This window comes from Schistocerca americana, chromosome 2 (assembly GCF_021461395.2).
Source record: "Schistocerca americana isolate TAMUIC-IGC-003095 chromosome 2, iqSchAmer2.1, whole genome shotgun sequence".
NCBI classification, from domain to species: domain Eukaryota; kingdom Metazoa; phylum Arthropoda; class Insecta; order Orthoptera; family Acrididae; genus Schistocerca; species Schistocerca americana.
This window is the reverse complement of record NC_060120.1, coordinates 1,086,030,656-1,086,056,313: the sequence shown is the minus strand read 5'-3', so window position 1 is coordinate 1,086,056,313 and position 25,658 is coordinate 1,086,030,656. Positions and strand designations below refer to the sequence as shown.

The 25,658-nt window shown below is 50.6% G+C and overlaps 1 protein-coding gene across 1 annotated transcript; it reads left to right on the top strand.

Moving 5' to 3' along the window:
• The first annotated feature begins 13,699 nt into the window (after window positions 1–13,699).
• On the top strand, window positions 13,700–14,065 carry LOC124594684 (vegetative cell wall protein gp1-like). Its single transcript, XM_047133051.1, has one exon. It carries the CDS (start codon window positions 13,700–13,702, stop codon window positions 14,063–14,065), a length of 366 nt encoding a protein of 121 aa, XP_046989007.1.
• Window positions 14,066–25,658: the final 11,593 nt, after the last annotated feature.

Sequence of the window (25,658 nt, the reverse complement as noted above, 5' to 3'; positions counted from 1 at the left end):
TAAACTGTTGTTAGAGTTTCCTCCTCAGGCCGACCCTTGCAGCACTTCTGTGCGCCACTGTTCTGTTCTTTGTGATTGTGATTTTCTTTTGTCACGAGTACTGTGCCAGGCCTTTAGCCGTGTATTAATTTTTTCTATGGCTTTCAGCCGTAATGTGTAAATTCCTGTCTGTAAGGTTTCTCTTTAATTAATCTTGAGTTCTTAAAATGACCTTCAGCCGTACTGTGTAAATGCTTCCTAAATCGTTGTCTTTAAAATGAGTTATTGAAAACTTATTATTGAGAAGTTACTTCAGCTCTCAGCCGTGAATTGATCCTTTTTTTTTTTTTAAGAGAAAATTGTGCATTGGTTTTCGAGGAATAAAGTTCTGTGTTCTTGTGTAACTAACAGTGACTGATCTCGGTCCGTTTCCACAACCTGATCCACTGTGTCCTGTGGAACCAGATTTCAAAGACCTTTGGGGTGTTTTGGAACGCCGACATCGTGCCAGGCGTCGCCGAACGACATCGACACCTCTCCTCAGTGCAGCACTCCGTGAAGAATGGGCTGCCATTCCCCAAGAAACCTCCCAGCACCTGACTGAACGTAAGCCTGCCAGAGTGGAAGATGTCTTCAGGGCTGAGGGTGTGCCAACACCATATTGAACTACAGCACTACCGTACTTGTAAGTGATTTTCAACCAGATGTGAGGATACTTTTGATGACACAGTGTATAGCGAGACAGGCCTGGCAGCAACGCGAATCGAACGCACGTCTTCCGCCGGGCGGCCACCTACGCTGACCACTTTTTTTTTTTTTTTCAAGTTATAAACTCCCTGCTTTGTTGATAAGTAGTATTACAGAGAACGAGTGACTGTTTTAACATGCTACCTTAACTGCTTCCTTGTGAGATAGATCCACGTAAATGTATTCAACAAAAAATTACACTCTCAAAAATACTTAGTCTTTACAAATCCAAATTTTCTTTCCCTTTTCCATGCATTTATTAACCTTCCCTTAATAGCAAAGAGCTATTTTAGCAGTGGAAATTACTCTAAAATTTAGAGAGTCAGCAAGAAGACTGAAATCGATATACAGCTTATGTTTTAAAGTTTAGATTAGAAATCCAAAAGTGTTCATCTATTACAGAACTATCTGACGAAGTAAGTAATTATTCTTATATCCGATTTCAGTATCTCAGTACAACGCTTTGTGGATTCACTCGACAGCATCACGAAGTGCTGCACTGCGCTAAATGGAAGGCCAACCTTACTCCTAGGCGTCGCCTTCACCAGAGTCTGTTGACGGACAAACACGGGACCGGAGTGCGCCGCAGCCCGCAGCCCGCAGCCTGCAGAGCCAGACTACACACGGCGTCCACTTCACTCCGCTGCGTGCCCGCTCGCCCGCTGTGCGGCGACTCGGGCTGCGCACTCAGCTGCACTCGCACACACGCTGCGGAGGCGAACTGACGCGCATATAGTTAACTACAAAACAGGCGCCGCGCGTCTGTAAGTGGAAGAGTATCCGCGCCGTGTGCATCCGTTCGTTGTGGTTTACAAACTTTACTGCTGTCGATGTGTTGGCCCACACAGAGAGAGAAACGTTATACCTCTGCATATATCCCGCCTCGCGTGGAAAACAGTTACTTCCGATAATTTCAGATTTTGTTCGGTTTATCGCCAGCCCACGTTCTGTGTTCATCGTACTGCTCAGCCGATGCGAGGGGTTCTGTATTGCTTCCTCAATTGCGTGGACAATACCGACGTCATTGTAGACTCTCAAAATCGATATCCTCTCAGTCTTAGCCCCACAGCCAACCCTTTCGCTGCTTCTTCGATGTAAAGTTTGAAGCTGTCCCTCGGTCTCGCGTTCTTACTGTTCCCTCTCTCGCGTTTAAACCGTTTTTTCCTTTGGTTTATACTTACTTTTTATGAAAAATTCATCTACGCCGCACCATTTCACGCTGGTGGGGTCTTTTCCTGCGCTATCGACCGCGACGTGAGAGCCGGCCGTCCCCCGCTCGAGAGAACCGAACCTACCCACAGAAGCTCACAGACGTCAGAGCCCAGCTACAAACTAGCAGTGTTCGGAAAGTGATAGCAGACATAGATGATTTAGTGCAAAGCAAGATTGCATCTAGTATTTTGACGTTTTGCGAGTAGATAAAATAGGTAAAGACATTCATCTTAAGGCTACACGAATCGTAATAAATGTCGTATTTCGTACTTAGCTGCGCCGTGTTCCTCAGTTCATCAATTCACAAAAAAAATATAGGTTTCATTTCATTGTCACTTCTCATCAATGCAACAGCCTAGATGAATAAATTGGCTGCAGACGGTAGTAATCAGCCACCGTGAACCGATACACCTCCGTATCATTAATATCGGCAGACTCGTCGACGAGTTTCTCCGAAACACCCCTGCGCTGCCCTCCGTGACGATGGATGGTAATAATAACAGGAGAGCAAACTATCACTGAAGTACGTGGGAGTAGCCTCCTGCTGATCTACAAAACAATGGCTGCTTCTCGGACGAAAATAATGATAGGTAATAATGATGTTATGACAGCGACCCACTGTTCCACCGTGCCTCCTTTTTTTTTTCTTTATTGTAATTCCGTCCCCCTGCCCCATGTGGGCACGTGTAGGCTGGCAACGATACACAGATGCTACTCTTCATCTGAGCGAATCATACAATATAACACAGATAAAATATGAACGAAATACACAAAACAACGAAAATGTAAATGAGAGACATTGTCACAAGATCACAGAGAGCATTAATAGAAACCACACTGGACATTGAAGAAACACCGGCAGCACTTATAACACAATGAAATGGAAGTCACAGCATTAAAATCCACATGGCATAAACACATTTTTAAACACTATGCTTGTAGCAGAACACCAATGAAAATCATGAAACACTTCACAGGTTAAAAGTAGAAGGACCTGCGAAGAGAGGGGAGGCTGGAGGGAGGGAGAAGAGCAGGGAGTAAGGGTGGTGTTGGAGGAGAGGGAGGTGGGATGGGGAGGATCTGTGGGTACACCAGGGAGGGTGGCAGAGGGAATGCAAACAAGAATAGGAGGAGGAAGGGAAGGAGAGGGAGCCCTACAGAGGAGAGGAGAGGAGAGGAGAGGAGGTTGGAAGGAAGGATATGTGTCAGGACCAAGCTCATCACCTGGGATGGGGAGGCAGGACAGTGGAAGTTCCTTTGGGGGAGTGGAGGTGCAGGGTGGGTGGGATGCTGCAGTGTAGGCACAGCAATGGGTGGGGGTTGGAGAGGAGAGGAGACACCAAGGGGTGGATGGTGTAGAGAATGCAGATGTGTTTAACATAAGTAAGGAGATGTGGGAAAGTGATTAGGTCATAGAGGATCCTTGTGGGAATGGATACAGGAGGAGGTGGACTGCATGGCATTCGAGGATCTGGAGAGATTTATAGAATTAAGGAGGGGTGGATATCCAGGTGACCTTGACATAACAGAGGATGGGATGGATCAAGGATTTGTAGGTGTGGAGGATGGTGTAAAGTCTGACCAGACAGGAATTTTGGAAGGTGGAGCCTATTGGGAGCTCTGTGTCGGGTGGTAAGGAGCTGGGGGTCCAGGTGAGGTGGCAGTCAAGTGTGAGGCCAAGGTATTTAGTAAGGTGGATAGGACAGTCATAGATAGTAAGGTATAAATCAAGGAATGAGAAAAAAGGGGTGGTGTCGCCTATGCTGATTGTCTGAGTTTTGGGTGGGTTTATCTTAAGAAGCCACTGGTTACATCAAGTGACTAACTGGTTAAGGTGAGTATGAAGGGAACACTGGGACCATTGAAGTGCAGGACAGAGGGCAAGAAGATGGTGTCATTGGTATATTGAAGAAGACGGCGGTGGAGGGTGGTTCGGGCATATCGGCGGTGTACAGGAGATATAGGAGAGGAGAAAGGACAGATCCTCGGGGCACATCTGCAGTGCGGTAGAAGGTGTGGGAATTGATGTTACAGATGGTGACATAGAAAGGACAGTACAAGATGAAGGACATAATGAGGCAGACGTAGTTAATAGGATGGATGCAGATATGAAGTTTGAAAAGGAGACCAGAACATCATACACGGTCATGGAGAGCCAGAAGCCACACTGGGTAATAAGGAGGAGGCAGTGTCGACGTATGTGGTGACGGAGATGGCGGGGGAGGACGGATTCGAGAACTTTGCTGAACAATAGGGTGAGGCGTTTGGGACAGTAGGTCAGAAGGGGGTTTGTTGGATTTAGGAAACAATAGGATGCGAGAGGTCTCCCACAGGTTGGGGTGAATGCCAGTGGAGAGGATGGTGTTGTAGAGTGGCAAGAGGGGCAAATAAGGAGGGAGGACATTCACTCACGTGGGCGAGGATGATGCAATCGTGGCCAGGGGCAGTGCTGTGTTTGCTGCTAAGGATGAGTTGAATGCCGTGAATGGGAGTGTTCAGTTCTGCCTGTGGCTTATGGTCCAAGTACTGGAGGCCAGGAGCGAGTGGCAGGACAGTGGTGTCAGTACATTCATGGACGGTGGGGAAGACAGAGCAGTCAGAATGAGGATCGTTGGGGATGGAGAAGACGTTGGAGAGGTAGGATGCAAAATGATTGGCCTTACTGAGGTTACACTGAGCGTCTAGTATCCTTCCGCCGTATACAGGACCCCTGCAGCAACATTATTTCAGGACGAAACACTCTTATACCTATTCGTGAGTCGCAAATTGCATCCTAGACAACAGAAACATGGGAAATACATTGTACGATTTTTTTTAGAAATGCAGTGCTCATTACCTTACCTGAACATGGCGTCGCAAGACGAAAAAGACAACTGGCCATCCAGTGTCCAGTCAAGTGCAGCGTCATTTACCGAATGTATCGCGTACCTGAGGAACCGACCAGCCGGGAGGGGAGGGGAGGGGAGGGGAGCTGCCACTCGCCAGAGGCCGAGCTGACCCGCGGCCTCCCGCTGCTGCCCACCGTCGGCTGCCGCTCACTCACCAGCAGCTGGGACGTATACAGTAGGTCTAACCAGCTCCACAGACACGTAAACTCCTCAGTTTAAAAAACCAGAAATGGGGATTTTTTTGTCAATACACCTCGAATTTCTCGTGTAAAATGTAAGTTCCTCTCGGTTACACTAGTTATTTTCGAAGATAGAAGAAATCGGACCATACACGCGTTTTCTCGTCGCTAAGGTATCGTTTCTTTTAGTGAAAATCCTGTACGACGCTTTGGCATAGACTTTATTTCCTCTAAGTATTTTCTAATCAGGTAGAAAATTGTCTTTTCTTATCTGCTACATCCTGCCTCACAGGACTAGAATATTAAAATCATTTCTGGCTCATGATCCAGCGCTAACAGCATGCTCTGCCTCTGTCGCAGGACGCCTCCTCGCTTTCCAACTCTCTCTTAAATTAATCAAATGTTTCATCACATACGAAGTCTCTCAATGCGAGAGCACAGAGAAGTTGTAAATGTCAGGTTTATACTATGTATCACTTTATAAGTTCGATAATATAGCTGATTTTATTACGATGATCATCTCGCCCTGTGTAGGTTCCTTTAAAAGACCTCATCGTAACGAAAAAACGCTCGATTGACGCTCCAACTCTCGAATCATACCCGTGGAACTCTCACCCTCGCATCCACCCATATGGCGGCACGTCATTGATACCCAACTGATAGACGAATTAATTAATTTGATTATGAGAGTCCCTTTGCATGGTGAATAATCTTTTTTCCTGCAGTCTGATTACACTCGCCAGATAACTGGTACGGGCATCTCGCAAGGTAACTGTTACAGGCATCTCTCAACGCTCCCCACAGGCTAGGTAATCACTTCATCTGACACCAAAATGTGTGGTGTGGCAACTTTCGTCAAATAGCTGAAGACATTCAACAAAAATAGCATTCTATCTCCCTGTTGCCTTGTCATGCTGGCGGAAGTAAGATACTTACATTTCTGGTACACTGCTCCCAAACTAATCCTGCAGAGAGCTGTCGGCCTATGGGGACAGTAGAATATTTCGCTCTCTTCTCCACCCCCGGATTTCATGTGAACAGTCGTCATCGGGGCGCGAACCTGCGCCCCACCTGATAACACACTGCTCGCCGTCCTGGAGAGCTGTTCATGATTCCAGACTCTCAACAGTTGTCCTATCCCTGCCAGAAGGACTGGGCGCCTAAATGTTGCTGGAGTAAAAAGCGGGATGATAAGCGACATGCTTCCCCTCATCCCTCCTGCAAACCGAAACGTTCTGAGATGTGTTTTCGAAATATCCCGGAAAGGCCAACACGGTGAGCAATAACAAAATACCAGTATACCGACAGACACATCCCAAACATATACGAGACTGCAGACCTAGGTTTCCGTCAGAATACAGCCCCATAGAAACGTTCCTATTGCCTCCCACCAAATTAGTGGGCGTATGATTCGAGAACTCAAATTGGAATCCCTAGAGGGAAGACAAAGTTCTTTTCGAGGAGCACTGTTGAGAATCGGCATTTGGAGCTCATAACAGGAGGATTCTACTGCCGCCAACGTGAATTTCGCATAAGGTACACGAAGATAAGATATGAGAAATTAGCGCAAATAGTGTGGCATATAAGTAGTCTTTTTCCTCGCTGTATTTGCGAGAGGAATAGGAAAAGGAGTGACTAGTAGTAGTAAAGGATACCCTCCACCACACATCGTAAGATGGCTTTTGAAGTAACCACACAGATGTACATTTAGTCTACCTATTAAGACGTCAGTCCATCTATCCATAGGCACACAAAACTCATGCCAGAATGTAGTCTCTTATTTATTGAGAAAACAAAAGGGAGAACTTCTGCTGCTGATTGTCTCTTTGTAGAAACCTTCGTATTTGCCACAATTTTCTCATTACAGTCAATTGACGTGACGTACATGAGTGGTTGCCTTATGTTTGCCCACAATACTAAAAAAAAAAAAAAACAACAGTATAGAGCTCACCTCTCAACTCCACCAGTCGTCAAAGTGTCGCTTACCTGCCGTATTCTCACGAATCTTGCAGTCTTTGATATACATCTCTTGACTCCACCTGATTTTGACGAGTAAGAGATGGCCCCTGAGCCAAGTTACAGACCCCCTCTAATTCTCTCGAAATCTCATCATCTTCCGATAGCAATGTTCCATTAGTTACAAGGCTGACAGGCAAAAAGCTATCACAACGAGAAAATTAGGACCCTAACGTACAGGAGGAGTTTTATAACCGTGCAGAGTATACATAGACTGTCTATAAATACCCCTTCTGTGCATGACCTAATCTCCTTTATTGTATTCCTATGACCACCACGCTAGAAATACGACGGTGTAATGGAGTCAGAGCCTTCGTCGACAGCAGACAGCACAATGCCCCTCTCCACGTAATTTTTCTGGCACACGACTGAATAAAACTATGGACTATAAAAATTTCGCTAACATCAACTGGTAGAGAACTCAATAGTGTCTCTCTCTCTCTCTCTTCCGATATATCGGGAAACCAATACCGTCTTCATATTGGCATCAGCCACTTGCGATGATTACAGTAAATATACATGTGCTGATCCACTGGAGCAGCCGACCAGTGGCCCAAGTCGCTGCTGTGGACCTGTGTGTAAAGTTTTGTTGCCTGTACTGGAGGAAGACCGCATCGACTATTAAATGTACAAAATCCTGTGACCAATACATTGGCCTTTCAGATCTGTTGTACTGCGCTTTCTGGTAGAAATGCTGTCTGCGCTTTGGAATCATGCCTCTCAATTCAACCACATACTTGCTTTGGACCCTATGCAGATATCTTTTAATGATTACAGTCGCTGGTAAATCATATTCGTTTCACTCTCATACCTTGAAACAAGTCATCTTTCTTTGAACCTAACTGCTTAGGAGCCCATACAGCAAGACTCCGCCACGGTTTTAGACCACTCCGCATCTTGTGACTGTTCCTCAGCCGCTCCCCCGCCATCCCTGGAGCTTTGTGTAATTGATTATTCAAATTCAAGTCGGAACTGAGCGCAAATCAGAGAGCGCTGAACCTAAGACGTACTGCATCCCATAAGGAAACAGAGTAAGCTGAGCTAATGCGACAGGATCAAGTTTTGACCACTCGGCAGAAATGAGAACACATTGTCATAGCTCTGCTATCCGTGTAAACTATTTATGGCCAGTGCCGAACTAAGTTTATCTCCTGCAACACGAGTTAGTAGTAAAGACTGTATGAGCAGTTACAGCGGTGTTTCTTATTAGAAAAATTAGGAAGATGCAGCATCACATGGGAACTCGAAAAGGAAGAGGATTTTGTTGCTGCATTGCAGTGTGTCTCCAAACTACATACAGGTACTACAGTCTGAAGGAGATTTGCGTCCCTCAGGGTGCATTTATGTCTGTCACCCAAACATTCTTTCTGTCCTAATTAATTTGTACTATCAAACAGAGAAAAACTACAAACTATAAAAACTATGCTAATGTCCCCCAGTAGAGAACTCAGCAAGATATAACTGCATCCCTCACTTCTGATATATCGTAAACAAATACCATCTGCATGCAGGTATCGAGCATATGTGGCGATACTATTAAAGATTAGGGTAGGTGGCCAATGATGGATGTCGCTTGCACAGACCAGTGTAACGTTCTGACCCTCGTACTGTAGGAGAACCACATCCCATATCCAATATTAGTCACAACACAGGGTGATCTTTCATAAGCCGTTTGATTTGTTGATTTTTCTGCAATAACACATCCAAGCAATGTATGACTGCAGCTTTGTACACTGCCACACATTTTATTTTTCCACCACAATTTCGAGGTCCGTTTCAGGTTCTAAACCGGCATTAACATATTTCGATCCATTCGCTCTCACAGAGAGCTGGACATCACATGGTGCAAACTATGCTGCGGCTCTCACAATACAAATGATGATTGAAACAAAAGACAGAGGCAGTGTTTCTTATTGCCAAAATGTGGAAGATGTCACAACATATGGAAACTGGAAGAGTTTGCAGCATTTTGCAGCATTTCCAAATAGCAGTCTGAAGGTGATGATCTCTACATTTAATCTCATCTTCCACAGTGACGGTGTACTAGACGTCTAGGTGTTCCATTTAAATTGCTTCATTGTATTGCAGTCATGCAGTCACTCTTCCGGTGGTGGGCGGCCCCAGAAAGTGGTACTCCCAGCAAGACTCTCTCCCTCTCAGTCAATCGTTATGTCGAAATCAAGAGCGCACCAGTGGATGGATGGGATTGAAAATAAACTTTTGATATGGCACAATGTACTGTAATAAGCGCCACAGTTGATACTATGATCAATGTCAGCATTTTTTCCAGTTTTTCTGTAATTTCGGCTTCCCAGTTTTTATATCATCACTACACCAACCCTCCACTACTTTGCGTGCACCATCTACTAGATTGCGAATGTAGACAGATAATTGTGTAGTATTTCCATTCGTGGTTAATTGTTGAACATATACACCAAAGTATAGCAGGCAGGTTCCTATACCGATGCAGGTTAGGTAAAATACATATTTCTAACACTTTGATCATAGTGCATTATTTATGATTATGATTGCTCATCTTTCTCAATGTGGATGGGAGTCAAAGAGCATTCTCACATTCTTAGGGTGAAGTTGGAGATTGAAATATCCCCTTTGACCGGCCCTCCCTACAACTCTGTCACCAATTTAATTTCCAGCTGATCAGAAGTAGGAGGGTTCTATACCCACTACATTCCAAGTCTTGTGAAGGAACAGAGCGAGCCAAGTACATAGCTGCTGTTCAGCAAAGACAGACCTCTGCAGATGCACGCAAGTCAAGGAGCTTAGCACCCTTATAGTAGATATGAGAGTGTTGTGATAACATAACAGATGTTTAACAAGAAATGTGTTGTTTGTTCATGATGGAGCTCCAGACGAATGGAGTCTGAAGCAATTTCGTAAATGAAATGTGCTATCAATTCTAAAGTATTGCTCTAGTCTGTGTCACCATTCTGAAGATATTGGCGAGAGAGAAATGATCATAGAACATAAACACATTCATTCCTAAGGCTACTCTTAAACAGGCTATATAGTTAATGCAATGTGGTTTCCGAAATATTAGTCATGTGAACTGTAGCTCCCTTAATACACTAATGCAGGACATAAATGTCTTACTCCTGACATGCATTCACCTTGCAACTTTTCTATCCCATTGAATTTGGGTAAAAACATTAAGATGAAAAACTACTACCTTCTACATCAAAGAAAACACAGAGTCTTTGTGATACACATGCAATATAGCTTTCCAGAGATGTATACCACCCACTGTTCACAAACAATCAAAGTTCAGAAATGATACTATGCTCACATTAATCCTATAAAATGGTCGTCAGCAACAGAGAATATCTCTTACAAGGAAACAGACAAACGCATAAAAGTGATGTTTGACATGTGAAATTACGTGGCATGCTGCTCTAATTCCAGGAACAGAACACAGTGTCTTCCACATACAACATCTGTCAAGCAAATGTATACACAGGGACTGCAGTACCTCACAAACATCTGCCACTAACTTAGAATGACCGTAGGTATGAAACTGAAGACTCAATCTATGTCCAAGATGCGGCAGGGGAATGGAGTACATCACGCAAATATTCGTTCGTCTTGAGGAGCGTGCCGAAACAGGTTTTCGATCGGTGGACGTGTTTCATCACACCTGCTGACTGTTTTTTAGGGTTTCAATCACCTAACCAGTCCTGCACAGGGTCAAACACGTGGTTCATTCTGTAGCTAGTAACACACAGCTCTGTAGCTAAGGGCACTTCATAAAAATCTATAACGCGGTTGCTGGTAGCTTTGGAGTCACACTTGGGCTTGTAAATCAACAGATATAAATTTATTACTCTACATTTGGTGGTCATCCTCAAACATTCTATTCCAGCCATCTTATGGCCGTCGATGAAAAATGACTGTTTCCCTGGATCTCGATGCTTCCAAGTCAACTGTTTCTCGTATTCCTCTTGCTGCCACATATACGTCCCCACGTTCACGAATTTTCCTGCTCCAAACAGAACATACGCAAATATTCCAAAGCGAGTGTGCTTCGCTTTTTGTTTTCGATTCAACAGTGCTGTTGCTCACCTCAAGAAGGGTATCACTGACATCTCTCGTCTGGTACCTTTTAGCTTTGACACTCTCACCTTCCCATCGAGTATCTTAAACCTTCTTCACTGTTAAATTTAGTGCTCTCTTCAATGGATGCACTGAAAACAATGTGTATTCTTTGAATCACACCGAAAAATGTGAGTGCTTTAGCTGTAAATTTTCCTGCATCTCATAACACAAGATTATGAATGTGGCTCGTACATGACATATAAAATGATATTGGATTGCACTTTAGGTTTCTGGCTTGAACACCAATATCCTTTCATATTTGTGCCTTTATCGTAACTTTGCCCTCTGCAATCATGAAAATCGAGCCCTAGTTGATCTACTTTCGACAAAAGAGTTTCAGTCAAACTTTCTCCTGCTGGTGAAGTGGCGTTCAGAAAGTGGAGGAAGTGTTCTTCTACAGTCACTGCGTCTTCTGATAAGTTTAAAAACACAACAGTCAATGCCATTTGTTCATTGTGGCTTGTATCAGGAGTATAATTGTGACAGAAAAATATTTACTTTCTTTTACAAAGTTGACAATGCTGTTTTTTACTTTGTTGGCAAGCAAATTTAAGGGGTTATATTGAATGTTTTTTCCAAGATAACGGTCATGGATTTCTTGAGTTTTTTCCCGCCCTTAAATGTTCCTGCAAAACAGGGTCAAATCCTGGTATCATTTCGATTATACAAGGAAAATTACCGTTATTTTCTTGATAAAGCTTGTCGCTGGTTCCCCTTAATTATGTAGAGTTAGGTACCTGATGGTGAGTATAATTCTTTTTACAATCTGATGACAATGTCCCGTCTCTCTTCTCCAGTAGATCAAGTCAATCAACAACACTTTTTTGTTTCAATCGTATTTCACATTCTATCCATTATTTATACAGTTTACGTGGTTAAATGATTGTTGATGCTCTTGGAGCCGATTTCCTAAATGAACCCAATCACAGAGTGCATCAGTTGACAGCTTGTTTGAAGGAGATCCAAAAAGCTCACAACAAAAACAAAAAGCTTTGTCGGTAGATTTCGAATACACAGCCATTTACGATCCATTTTTCTCCATTTAAGTAAATGAGTTAAGATTTTCTTCTGTTCTCATTTAAGGGATACTCAAAATTTACAATTTTAGTAGGACCTTTCCGTACAATTCACAATTGCTACTACAAGGCCTGCCTGTATGTGGGGTGTGGGAGGACTACATTCCAATGCTTCATTTTCATTTGTACGTAAAGAACGACGTTATAAGAAACTACTGTTAATGCCATCGTTCTTTAAGTCTCACTGTCTGAGGTTCTTGGTCAAAGAAATTTTTTGGAAAGCACCTTTCTGCGATTTCAAAAACTGTTCATGTTGTAGCTTTTTCTTAATCTAATGAGTACCTGAATCGTATTTTCTAAATCTATCCCTTTGACGGAATATTTCCCTGTTGGCGCTTTGTACTTTACAGGTCAGCCAAAACGTTGTACCTGGACACAGATTGCACATACGGTACGTGAAAATTCGTGAACTGGAAAAATAATGTACTTTGAAACTTACGACAATGAGCGAGTCATTCTGTGGGAAAGCCCTGCTGACGGAAGAATGTAATGCTTGATTGTCAGCCACAACCGAGAGTAGAAAGGGCCCGGAGATGCGCTGAGAAAAAAATGAATCGCGTACCTATTAATTTACATACAAGCAATAGTCGTGCGTTGACAATAGATATTACTATAGCACATTAGTATTGTAGCTCCCGGTCCCTCGACTCCGATGCAGGCGTAATTTTCTGAGACGTACTCCAGTGGCCATAGCCGTGTCACGACGGATATGTAATTGAATTACACGACGTTAAAAATAGTTGCAGAGACACCACACTTTATTTTTACAGTTTATCTGTAACAACAAAATTACGGCTGCCAGTTTTGAAATTAACTTGTAATGTTTTGCGCGGGGCCCTGCACGGTTGCACCGTTGGCAGTTTGGTGAGGAGCCCAGCCTCAACCTGGTCGCGGTTGCCCACGGCCGACAGAGCGAACCACATCTCCTGACCAACTTTAGTGACTTGCACGAGAATTAGTACTCTTTCTCGTTTCTTTCGTTGTCCCTCGTGCACAAGGAATGAAGTTTTATATGCTATCGCATTTTCTAATCCGCATGTAGCGGCGATCTTCACTTATCAGGCTGCAAGATGGACAGTCGTAAACTTTGGCCGCGCTTCTCGGGAATTACCAAAGGCGACCGTTCGGAATCTCGTGACATTTACGAGTGCATTTTTATCTCTAGAGATACGGCACGCTTTGAGTTGTGTAACCACCGCACGCGGCGCGCTAGCAAATGGGCAAATGTTGTACTGGAAACACATTCTCACGAGTTGGATAGATAAATAGCTGTGTACCATTTGTAATGACTCTGTAGCAGTGAGCAAGGAATCTGACACGTTGTGATATTTGACTCCAAAGGCAACGGTCACTGTTACGAAGCCCACATCATAACGACGGAGGATCGGGTGGTAGTAGATAGACGTGACAAGAAAAGATAGAGAAAAATGAGGGATCAGTAAAAAAAAGAAAATTAGTATGTGTTGCTTTGTACTGAAGAGGCAGAGGCACGATGTGTGTGACGGTGAGGCGGCTGGCTCGTGCACGCAGCACGGCGGCCCCTGCCCCCCTGCCCCCTGCCCCGCTGCCCCCTGCCCCCCTGCCCCCCTGCCCCTCTGCCCCCTGCCCTCTGCCCCCTGTCCCCCTGCCCCCCTGCCCCCAGCCCCCTGCCCCCTGCCCCCCTGCCCCCCTGCCCCCTGCCCCCCTGCTCTCCTGCCCCCCTGCCCCCCTCTCGCACTCGTCCCGGCCGGCAGCTCTCCAGGGAGCAGTCCGGCGCCTCGTCATCCAGCGCGGCTCCTTTTTTAACGCGATCGCCAGTTTTGTAGGAGCAAACAACTTTACAAATGAATCGAAACGATTCGGTCAGAGAGCTCATTAACCGAGTGTTTTGGATGTTCGGATGTTTTTGGAACTTTGTGCAGTACCTTGCATTGTTTGCCTCTACAGGCGAAAGACGTGCTTAAGGTGTCACAAAATCAACCGGGTGGAAGATCCGCGCAGTTCGAGAGTTTATTTACTTATATACGTAAGGAAGCTGACTTTCGGTATTTGCATTGTGTCGAGTAAAATCACGTGTGTCAAACAAATTTGCTTCCAAAACTGAAGTCCAAAAGTTTCTCGTAAAATTTAAACATGTTTTTCGCATTAACTGTATCAGAACTCCTACGTGAGTGGTGATGTATTATGTACATTCGTACGTTTCGTTGTAATCAATTTTTCTGCTTTATACAGTTTTAACAGTAGCATCGTCATTAAACAAATCCTTCACCTCGAAATTCATTTCATATCTCCGTGAGGAAATGTATATTTCTGAGAATATTAGAAATTTGCGAGTGTCGAACATAACACATTTCGTAGTAAATAGGCGTTTGAGAGTTCCATATTATGAACTGTCAACTTTAGTTTTTCCCATCAAGCAGGACTGTACATTTCCAAATTTATTGACAAGTATAGCCTCAAAAAAGTTTCACAAAATTAGTAACTTAGTAACTAACGAAGCTAAGACAGAGTACCTCGTTATGACGCGTGGTCATTGTCAGACTGCTGATCATCTACAATCACTGCAGGTTGGGGACCATTCCTACGAGAGAGTGCAAGAATTCAAATACCTAGGAGCACTTTTCACCGAGAACTCGTCATGTGAAGCAGAGATCAATGCCAGAATACAAGCAGGAAACCGATCTTACCACAGCCTAGCACAACTGCTTCGGTCCAAATCTCTCCAGACAGTTCAAGATTCGACTGTACAAAACCCTGATCCAGTCTGTTGTTCTATATGGCTGTGAGACATGGAGTATCCGGAAACAGGACTTCCAGAAGCTCCTTGTCTTTGAGAGAAAAGTGCTTCGGAAGATCTTCAGTCCGGTTCTGGATGCAGATACTGGGGAATGGAGGATCAGATACAACCGAGAGCTTGAGGAACTATACCAGCAGCCCAACATAGCAGGAGCTGTCAAAGCCAAACGAATGCAGTGGGCCGGCCATGTGGCCCGGATGGAGGATCACAGATGGCCTCGGAAGCTCCTGGATTTCAGACCTACAGGAAAGCGACCGCCAGGGAGACCCAAGAAGCGCTGGAGGGATGGACTCCATGAAGATTTAAACCAAGTGTCAATAGATGTGGACGGATGGCGGATAGCAGCAATGGACAGAATACAGTGGAGGAGGAAACTTGTAGATGCGTGCGGTCCACTGGGCCTGATCACGTAGTAGTAGTAGTAGCAGTAGTAGTAGTAGTAGTAACTTTTATCCCTAGTTTTTCTGTCCGCTTCAATAGAAACCTCGTTTTGGCTATTAACTGCTACAGTTGTTGAAATGTTGTAATAATAATCTTAGCTTAGCGGACCCAGATAGTGAGAAACTATAAATTACATGCACCCGCCGAATGCCTCTGAAATAAGAAGAAACTGTGTGACCGGATCGACACCGATCTCGCACGGGTGTCACGGGACGTCGCTGCCACGGGTGTGCCAGGATCCGGGTTCGATTCCCTCTGTCTGCTCAGAATTTTTTCTGAGGTAGTGAGGTCTGGTTACAGGATCCACACAAATGAGATATTACTCGAATAAAGAAGCAGCGGCATGGCACGGCAAACTGCCATCGTAGACAGCTCCTCGTACTGCCTCGTAGCCAGCAGTCGGCCAGTCAGGGTGGGGCCCGTGTCTACTGTTCTGTAGGACTGTGCATCAGTTACGACGCAACCCCACTCTGAGTGCTCTTATCGAACACGAGATGAGTTAGTTGACGTCGGTACGCAGCTGGATATCGCGACTGTCTGCTGCTATGTACTGGAAGGACTACCAGGGATCACAGAGCTACCCCGAGTACTACCCTCCGCTGTGGATGCTGTCTCCTCTACAGGAAGTACGGGATCTGCCACTACTCGTCCTCTCTGCTGAGTGGCGCCTCAGTGGTAGGGCCAGGCGACCCTTACAGGGGACTCAGGAGGACAGAGGACGCTATACACATTCGAGGCGCCGCTGTGGATGCTGTCTCCTCTACAGGAAGTACGGGATCTGCCACTACTCGTCCTCTCGGCTGAGTGGCGCCTCAGTGGTAGGGCCAGGCGACCCTTACAGGGGACTCAGGAGGACAGAGGACGCTATACACATTCGAGGCGCCGCTGTGGATGCTGTCTCCTCTACAGGAAGTACGGGATCTGCCACTACTCGTCCTCTCTGCTGAGTGGCGCCTCAGTGGTAGGGCCAGGCGACCCTTACAGGGGACTCAGGAGGACAGAGGACGCTATACACATTCGAGGCGCCGCTGTGGATGCTGTCTCCTCTACAGGAAGTACGGGATCTGCCACTACTCGTCCTCTCGGCTGAGTGGCGCCTCAGTGGTAGGGCCAGGCGACCCTTACAGGGGACTCAGGAGGACAGAGGACGCTATACACATTCGAGGCGCCGCTGTGGATGCTGTCTCCTCTACAGGAAGTACGGGATCTGCCACTACTCGTCCTCTCTGCTGAGTGGCGCCTCAGTGGTAGGGCCAGGCGACCCTTACAGGGGACTCAGGAGGACAGAGGACGCTACACACATTCGAGGCGCCGCTGTGGATGCTGTCTCCTCTACAGGAAGTACGGGATCTGCCACTACTCGTCCTCTCTGCTGAGTGGCGCCTCAGTGGTAGGGCCAGGCGACCCTTACAGGGGACTCAGGAGGACAGAGGACGCTACACACATTCGAGGCGCCGCTGTGGATGCTGTCTCCTCTACAGGAAGTACGGGATCTGCCACTACTCGTCCTCTCTGCTGAGTGGCGCCTCAGTGGTAGGGCCAGGCGACCCTTACAGGGGACTCAGGAGGACAGAGGACGCTATACACATTCGAGGCGCCGCTGTGGATGCTGTCTCCTCTACAGGAAGTACGGGATCTGCCACTACTCGTCCTCTCGGCTGAGTGGCGCCTCAGTGGTAGGGCCAGGCGACCCTTACAGGGGACTCAGGAGGACAGAGGACGCTATACACATTCGAGGCGCCGCTGTGGATGCTGTCTCCTCTACAGGAAGTACGGGATCTGCCACTACTCGTCCTCTCTGCTGAGTGGCGCCTCAGTGGTAGGGCCAGGCGACCCTTACAGGGGACTCAGGAGGACAGAGGACGCTATACACATTCGAGGCGCCGCTGTGGATGCTGTCTCCTCTACAGGAAGTACGGGATCTGCCACTACTCGTCCTCTCGGCTGAGTGGCGCCTCAGTGGTAGGGCCAGGCGACCCTTACAGGGGACTCAGGAGGACAGAGGACGCTATACACATTCGAGGCGCCGCTGTGGATGCTGTCTCCTCTACAGGAAGTACGGGATCTGCCACTACTCGTCCTCTCTGCTGAGTGGCGCCTCAGTGGTAGGGCCAGGCGACCCTTACAGGGGACTCAGGAGGACAGAGGACGCTACACACATTCGAGGCGCCGCTGTGGATGCTGTCTCCTCTACAGGAAGTACGGGATCTGCCACTACTCGTCCTCTCTGCTGAGTGGCGCCTCAGTGGTAGGGCCAGGCGACCCTTACAGGGGACTCAGGAGGACAGAGGACGCTACACACATTCGAGGCGCCGCTGTGGATGCTGTCTCCTCTACAGGAAGTACGGGATCTGCCACTACTCGTCCTCTCTGCTGAGTGGCGCCTCAGTGGTAGGGCCAGGCGACCCTTACAGGGGACTCAGGAGGACAGAGGACGCTATACACATTCGAGGCGCCGCTGTGGATGCTGTCTCCTCTACAGGAAGTACGGGATCTGCCACTACTCGTCCTCTCGGCTGAGTGGCGCCTCAGTGGTAGGGCCAGGCGACCCTTACAGGGGACTCAGGAGGACAGAGGACGCTATACACATTCGAGGCGCCGCTGTGGATGCTGTCTCCTCTACAGGAAGTACGGGATCTGCCACTACTCGTCCTCTCGGCTGAGTGGCGCCTCAGTGGTAGGGCCAGGCGACCCTTACAGGGGACTCAGGAGGACAGAGGACGCTATACACATTCGAGGCGCCGCTGTGGATGCTGTCTCCTCTACAGGAAGTACGGGATCTGCCACTACTCGTCCTCTCAGCTGAGTGGCGCCTCAGTGGTAGGGCCAGGCGACCCTTACAGGGGACTCAGGAGGACAGAGGACGCTATACACATTCGAGGCGCCGCTGTGGATGCTGTCTCCTCTACAGGAAGTACGGGATCTGCCACTACTCGTCCTCTCGGCTGAGTGGCGCCTCAGTGGTAGGGCCAGGCGACCCTTACAGGGGACTCAGGAGGACAGAGGACGCTATACACATTCGAGGCGCCGCTGTGGATGCTGTCTCCTCTACAGGAAGTACGGGATCTGCCACTACTCGTCCTCTCAGCTGAGTGGCGCCTCAGTGGTAGGGCCAGGCGACCCTTACAGGGGACTCAGGAGGACAGAGGACGCTATACACATTCGAGGCGCCGCTGTGGATGCTGTCTCCTCTACAGGAAGTACGGGATCTGCCACTACTCGTCCTCTCTGCTGAGTGGCGCCTCAGTGGTAGGGCCAGGCGACCCTTACAGGGGACTCAGGAGGACAGAGGACGCTATACACATTCGAGGCGCCGCTGTGGATGCTGTCTCCTCTACAGGAAGTACGGGATCTGCCACTACTCGTCCTCTCTGCTGAGTGGCGCCTCAGTGGTAGGGCCAGGCGACCCTTACAGGGGACTCAGGAGGACAGAGGACGCTATACACATTCGAGGCGCCGCTGTGGATGCTGTCTCCTCTACAGGAAGTACGGGATCTGCCACTACTCGTCCTCTCTGCTGAGTGGCGCCTCAGTGGTAGGGCCAGGCGACCCTTACAGGGGACTCAGGAGGACAGAGGACGCTATACACATTCGAGGCGCCGCTGTGGATGCTGTCTCCTCTACAGGAAGTACGGGATCTGCCACTACTCGTCCTCTCAGCTGAGTGGCGCCTCAGTGGTAGGGCCAGGCGACCCTTACAGGGGACTCAGGAGGACAGAGGACGCTATACACATTCGAGGCGCCGCTGTGGATGCTGTCTCCTCTACAGGAAGTACGGGATCTGCCACTACTCGTCCTCTCGGCTGAGTGGCGCCTCAGTGGTAGGGCCAGGCGACCCTTACAGGGGACTCAGGAGGACAGAGGACGCTATACACATTCGAGGCGCCGCTGTGGATGCTGTCTCCTCTACAGGAAGTACGGGATCTGCCACTACTCGTCCTCTCGGCTGAGTGGCGCCTCAGTGGTAGGGCCAGGCGACCCTTACAGGGGACTCAGGAGGACAGAGGACGCTATACACATTCGAGGCGCCGCTGTGGATGCTGTCTCCTCTACAGGAAGTACGGGATCTGCCACTACTCGTCCTCTCTGCTGAGTGGCGCCTCAGTGGTAGGGCCAGGCGACCCTTACAGGGGACTCAGGAGGACAGAGGACGCTATACACATTCGAGGCGCCGCTGTGGATGCTGTCTCCTCTACAGGAAGTACGGGATCTGCCACTACTCGTCCTCTCGGCTGAGTGGCGCCTCAGTGGTAGGGCCAGGCGACCCTTACAGGGGACTCAGGAGGACAGAGGACGCTATACACATTCGAGGCGCCGCTGTGGATGCTGTCTCCTCTACAGGAAGTACGGGATCTGCCACTACTCGTCCTCTCTGCTGAGTGGCGCCTCAGTGGTAGGGCCAGGCGACCCTTACAGGGGACTCAGGAGGACAGAGGACGCTATACACATTCGAGGCGCCGCTGTGGATGCTGTCTCCTCTACAGGAAGTACGGGATCTGCCACTACTCGTCCTCTCGGCTGAGTGGCGCCTCAGTGGTAGGGCCAGGCGACCCTTACAGGGGACTCAGGAGGACAGAGGACGCTATACACATTCGAGGCGCCGCTGTGGATGCTGTCTCCTCTACAGGAAGTACGGGATCTGCCACTACTCGTCCTCTCGGCTGAGTGGCGCCTCAGTGGTAGGGCCAGGCGACCCTTACAGGGGACTCAGGAGGACAGAGGACGCTATACACATTCGAGGCGCCGCTGTGGATGCTGTCTCCTCTACAGGAAGTACGGGATCTGCCACTACTCGTCCTCTCGGCTGAGTGGCGCCTCAGTGGTAGGGCCAGGCGACCCTTACAGGGGACTCAGGAGGACAGAGGACGCTATACACATTCGAGGCGCCGCTGTGGATGCTGTCTCCTCTACAGGAAGTACGGGATCTGCCACTACTCGTCCTCTCGGCTGAGTGGCGCCTCAGTGGTAGGGCCAGGCGACCCTTACAGGGGACTCAGGAGGACAGAGGACGCTATACACATTCGAGGCGCCGCTGTGGATGCTGTCTCCTCTACAGGAAGTACGGGATCTGCCACTACTCGTCCTCTCGGCTGAGTGGCGCCTCAGTGGTAGGGCCAGGCGACCCTTACAGGGGACTCAGGAGGACAGAGGACGCTATACACATTCGAGGCGCCGCTGTGGATGCTGTCTCCTCTACAGGAAGTACGGGATCTGCCACTACTCGTCCTCTCTGCTGAGTGGCGCCTCAGTGGTAGGGCCAGGCGACCCTTACAGGGGACTCAGGAGGACAGAGGACGCTATACACATTCGAGGCGCCGCTGTGGATGCTGTCTCCTCTACAGGAAGTACGGGATCTGCCACTACTCGTCCTCTCGGCTGAGTGGCGCCTCAGTGGTAGGGCCAGGCGACCCTTACAGGGGACTCAGGAGGACAGAGGACGCTATACACATTCGAGGCGCCGCTGTGGATGCTGTCTCCTCTACAGGAAGTACGGGATCTGCCACTACTCGTCCTCTCTGCTGAGTGGCGCCTCAGTGGTAGGGCCAGGCGACCCTTACAGGGGACTCAGGAGGACAGAGGACGCTATACACATTCGAGGCGCCGCTGTGGATGCTGTCTCCTCTACAGGAAGTACGGGATCTGCCACTACTCGTCCTCTCTGCTGAGTGGCGCCTCAGTGGTAGGGCCAGGCGACCCTTACAGGGGACTCAGGAGGACAGAGGACGCTACACACATTCGAGGCGCCGCTGTGGATGCTGTCTCCTCTACAGGAAGTACGGGATCTGCCACTACTCGTCCTCTCTGCTGAGTGGCGCCTCAGTGGTAGGGCCAGGCGACCCTTACAGGGGACTCAGGAGGACAGAGGACGCTATACACATTCGAGGCGCCGCTGTGGATGCTGTCTCCTCTACAGGAAGTACGGGATCTGCCACTACTCGTCCTCTCGGCTGAGTGGCGCCTCAGTGGTAGGGCCAGGCGACCCTTACAGGGGACTCAGGAGGACAGAGGACGCTATACACATTCGAGGCGCCGCTGTGGATGCTGTCTCCTCTACAGGAAGTACGGGATCTGCCACTACTCGTCCTCTCTGCTGAGTGGCGCCTCAGTGGTAGGGCCAGGCGACCCTTACAGGGGACTCAGGAGGACAGAGGACGCTATACACATTCGAGGCGCCGCTGTGGATGCTGTCTCCTCTACAGGAAGTACGGGATCTGCCACTACTCGTCCTCTCGGCTGAGTGGCGCCTCAGTGGTAGGGCCAGGCGACCCTTACAGGGGACTCAGGAGGACAGAGGACGCTATACACATTCGAGGCGCCGCTGTGGATGCTGTCTCCTCTACAGGAAGTACGGGATCTGCCACTACTCGTCCTCTCGGCTGAGTGGCGCCTCAGTGGTAGGGCCAGGCGACCCTTACAGGGGACTCAGGAGGACAGAGGACGCTATACACATTCGAGGCGCCGCTGTGGATGCTGTCTCCTCTACAGGAAGTACGGGATCTGCCACTACTCGTCCTCTCTGCTGAGTGGCGCCTCAGTGGTAGGGCCAGGCGACCCTTACAGGGGACTCAGGAGGACAGAGGACGCTATACACATTCGAGGCGCCGCTGTGGATGCTGTCTCCTCTACAGGAAGTACGGGATCTGCCACTACTCGTCCTCTCGGCTGAGTGGCGCCTCAGTGGTAGGGCCAGGCGACCCTTACAGGGGACTCAGGAGGACAGAGGACGCTATACACATTCGAGGCGCCGCTGTGGATGCTGTCTCCTCTACAGGAAGTACGGGATCTGCCACTACTCGTCCTCTCGGCTGAGTGGCGCCTCAGTGGTAGGGCCAGGCGACCCTTACAGGGGACTCAGGAGGACAGAGGACGCTATACACATTCGAGGCGCCGCTGTGGATGCTGTCTCCTCTACAGGAAGTACGGGATCTGCCACTACTCGTCCTCTCTGCTGAGTGGCGCCTCAGTGGTAGGGCCAGGCGACCCTTACAGGGGACTCAGGAGGACAGAGGACGCTATACACATTCGAGGCGCCGCTGTGGATGCTGTCTCCTCTACAGGAAGTACGGGATCTGCCACTACTCGTCCTCTCGGCTGAGTGGCGCCTCAGTGGTAGGGCCAGGCGACCCTTACAGGGGACTCAGGAGGACAGAGGACGCTATACACATTCGAGGCGCCGCTGTGGATGCTGTCTCCTCTACAGGAAGTACGGGATCTGCCACTACTCGTCCTCTCTGCTGAGTGGCGCCTCAGTGGTAGGGCCAGGCGACCCTTACAGGGGACTCAGGAGGACAGAGGACGCTACACACATTCGAGGCGCCGCTGTGGATGCTGTCTCCTCTACAGGAAGTACGGGATCTGCCACTACTCGTCCTCTCTGCTGAGTGGCGCCTCAGTGGTAGGGCCAGGCGACCCTTACAGGGGACTCAGGAGGACAGAGGACGCTACACACATTCGAGGCGCCGCTGTGGATGCTGTCTCCTCTACAGGAAGTACGGGATCTGCCACTACTCGTCCTCTCTGCTGAGTGGCGCCTCAGTGGTAGGGCCAGGCGACCCTTACAGGGGACTCAGGAGGACAGAGGACGCTATACACATTCGAGGCGCCGCTGTGGATGCTGTCTCCTCTACAGGAAGTACGGGATCTGCCACTACTCGTCCTCTCGGCTGAGTGGCGCCTCAGTGGTAGGGCCAGGCGACCCTTACAGGGGACTCAGGAGGACAGAGGACGCTATACACATTCGAGGCGCCGCTGTGGATGCTGTCTCCTCTACAGGAAGTACGGGATCTGCCACTACTCGTCCTCTCTGCTGAGTGGCGCCTCAGTGGTAGGGCCAGGCGACCCTTACAGGGGACTCAGGAGGACAGAGGACGCTATACACATTCGAGGCGCCGCTGTGGATGCTGTCTCCTCTACAGGAAGTACGGGATCTGCCACTACTCGTCCTCTCGGCTGAGTGGCGCCTCAGTGGTAGGGCCAGGCGACCCTTACAGGGGACTCAGGAGGACAGAGGACGCTATACACATTCGAGGCGCCGCTGTGGATGCTGTCTCCTCTACAGGAAGTACGGGATCTGCCACTACTCGTCCTCTCGGCTGAGTGGCGCCTCAGTGGTAGGGCCAGGCGACCCTTACAGGGGACTCAGGAGGACAGAGGACGCTATACACATTCGAGGCGCCGCTGTGGATGCTGTCTCCTCTACAGGAAGTACGGGATCTGCCACTACTCGTCCTCTCGGCTGAGTGGCGCCTCAGTGGTAGGGCCAGGCGACCCTTACAGGGGACTCAGGAGGACAGAGGACGCTATACACATTCGAGGCGCCGCTGTGGATGCTGTCTCCTCTACAGGAAGTACGGGATCTGCCACTACTCGTCCTCTCGGCTGAGTGGCGCCTCAGTGGTAGGGCCAGGCGACCCTTACAGGGGACTCAGGAGGACAGAGGACGCTATACACATTCGAGGCGCCGCTGTGGATGCTGTCTCCTCTACAGGAAGTACGGGATCTGCCACTACTCGTCCTCTCGGTTGAGTGGCGCCTCAGTGGTAGGGCCAGGCGACCCTTACAGGGGACTCAGGAGGACAGAGGACGCTATACACATTCGAGGCGCCGCTGTGGATGCTGTCTCCTCTACAGGAAGTACGGGATCTGCCACTACTCGTCCTCTCTGCTGAGTGGCGCCTCAGTGGTAGGGCCAGGCGACCCTTACAGGGGACTCAGGAGGACAGAGGACGCTATACACATTCGAGGCGCCGCTGTGGATGCTGTCTCCTCTACAGGAAGTACGGGATCTGCCACTACTCGTCCTCTCGGCTGAGTGGCGCCTCAGTGGTAGGGCCAGGCGACCCTTACAGGGGACTCAGGAGGACAGAGGACGCTATACACATTCGAGGCGCCGCTGTGGATGCTGTCTCCTCTACAGGAAGTACGGGATCTGCCACTACTCGTCCTCTCTGCTGAGTGGCGCCTCAGTGGTAGGGCCAGGCGACCCTTACAGGGGACTCAGGAGGACAGAGGACGCTATACACATTCGAGGCGCCGCTGTGGATGCTGTCTCCTCTACAGGAAGTACGGGATCTGCCACTACTCGTCCTCTCTGCTGAGTGGCGCCTCAGTGGTAGGGCCAGGCGACCCTTACAGGGGACTCAGGAGGACAGAGGACGCTACACACATTCGAGGCGCCGCTGTGGATGCTGTCTCCTCTACAGGAAGTACGGGATCTGCCACTACTCGTCCTCTCGGCTGAGTGGCGCCTCAGTGGTAGGGCCAGGCGACCCTTACAGGGGACTCAGGAGGACAGAGGACGCTATACACATTCGAGGCGCCGCTGTGGATGCTGTCTCCTCTACAGGAAGTACGGGATCTGCCACTACTCGTCCTCTCGGCTGAGTGGCGCCTCAGTGGTAGGGCCAGGCGACCCTTACAGGGGACTCAGGAGGACAGAGGACGCTATACACATTCGAGGCGCCGCTGTGGATGCTGTCTCCTCTACAGGAAGTACGGGATCTGCCACTACTCGTCCTCTCGGCTGAGTGGCGCCTCAGTGGTAGGGCCAGGCGACCCTTACAGGGGACTCAGGAGGACAGAGGACGCTATACACATTCGAGGCGCCGCTGTGGATGCTGTCTCCTCTACAGGAAGTACGGGATCTGCCACTACTCGTCCTCTCTGCTGAGTGGCGCCTCAGTGGTAGGGCCAGGCGACCCTTACAGGGGACTCAGGAGGACAGAGGACGCTATACACATTCGAGGCGCCGCTGTGGATGCTGTCTCCTCTACAGGAAGTACGGGATCTGCCACTACTCGTCCTCTCGGCTGAGTGGCGCCTCAGTGGTAGGGCCAGGCGACCCTTACAGGGGACTCAGGAGGACAGAGGACGCTATACACATTCGAGGCGCCGCTGTGGATGCTGTCTCCTCTACAGGAAGTACGGGATCTGCCACTACTCGTCCTCTCGGCTGAGTGGCGCCTCAGTGGTAGGGCCAGGCGACCCTTACAGGGGACTCAGGAGGACAGAGGACGCTATACACATTCGAGGCGCCGCTGTGGATGCTGTCTCCTCTACAGGAAGTACGGGATCTGGCACTACTCGTCCTCTCTGCTGAGTGGCGCCTCAGTGGTAGGGCCAGGCGACCCTTACAGGGGACTCAGGAGGACAGAGGACGCTATACACATTCGAGGCGCCGCTGTGGATGCTGTCTCCTCTACAGGAAGTACGGGATCTGCCACTACTCGTCCTC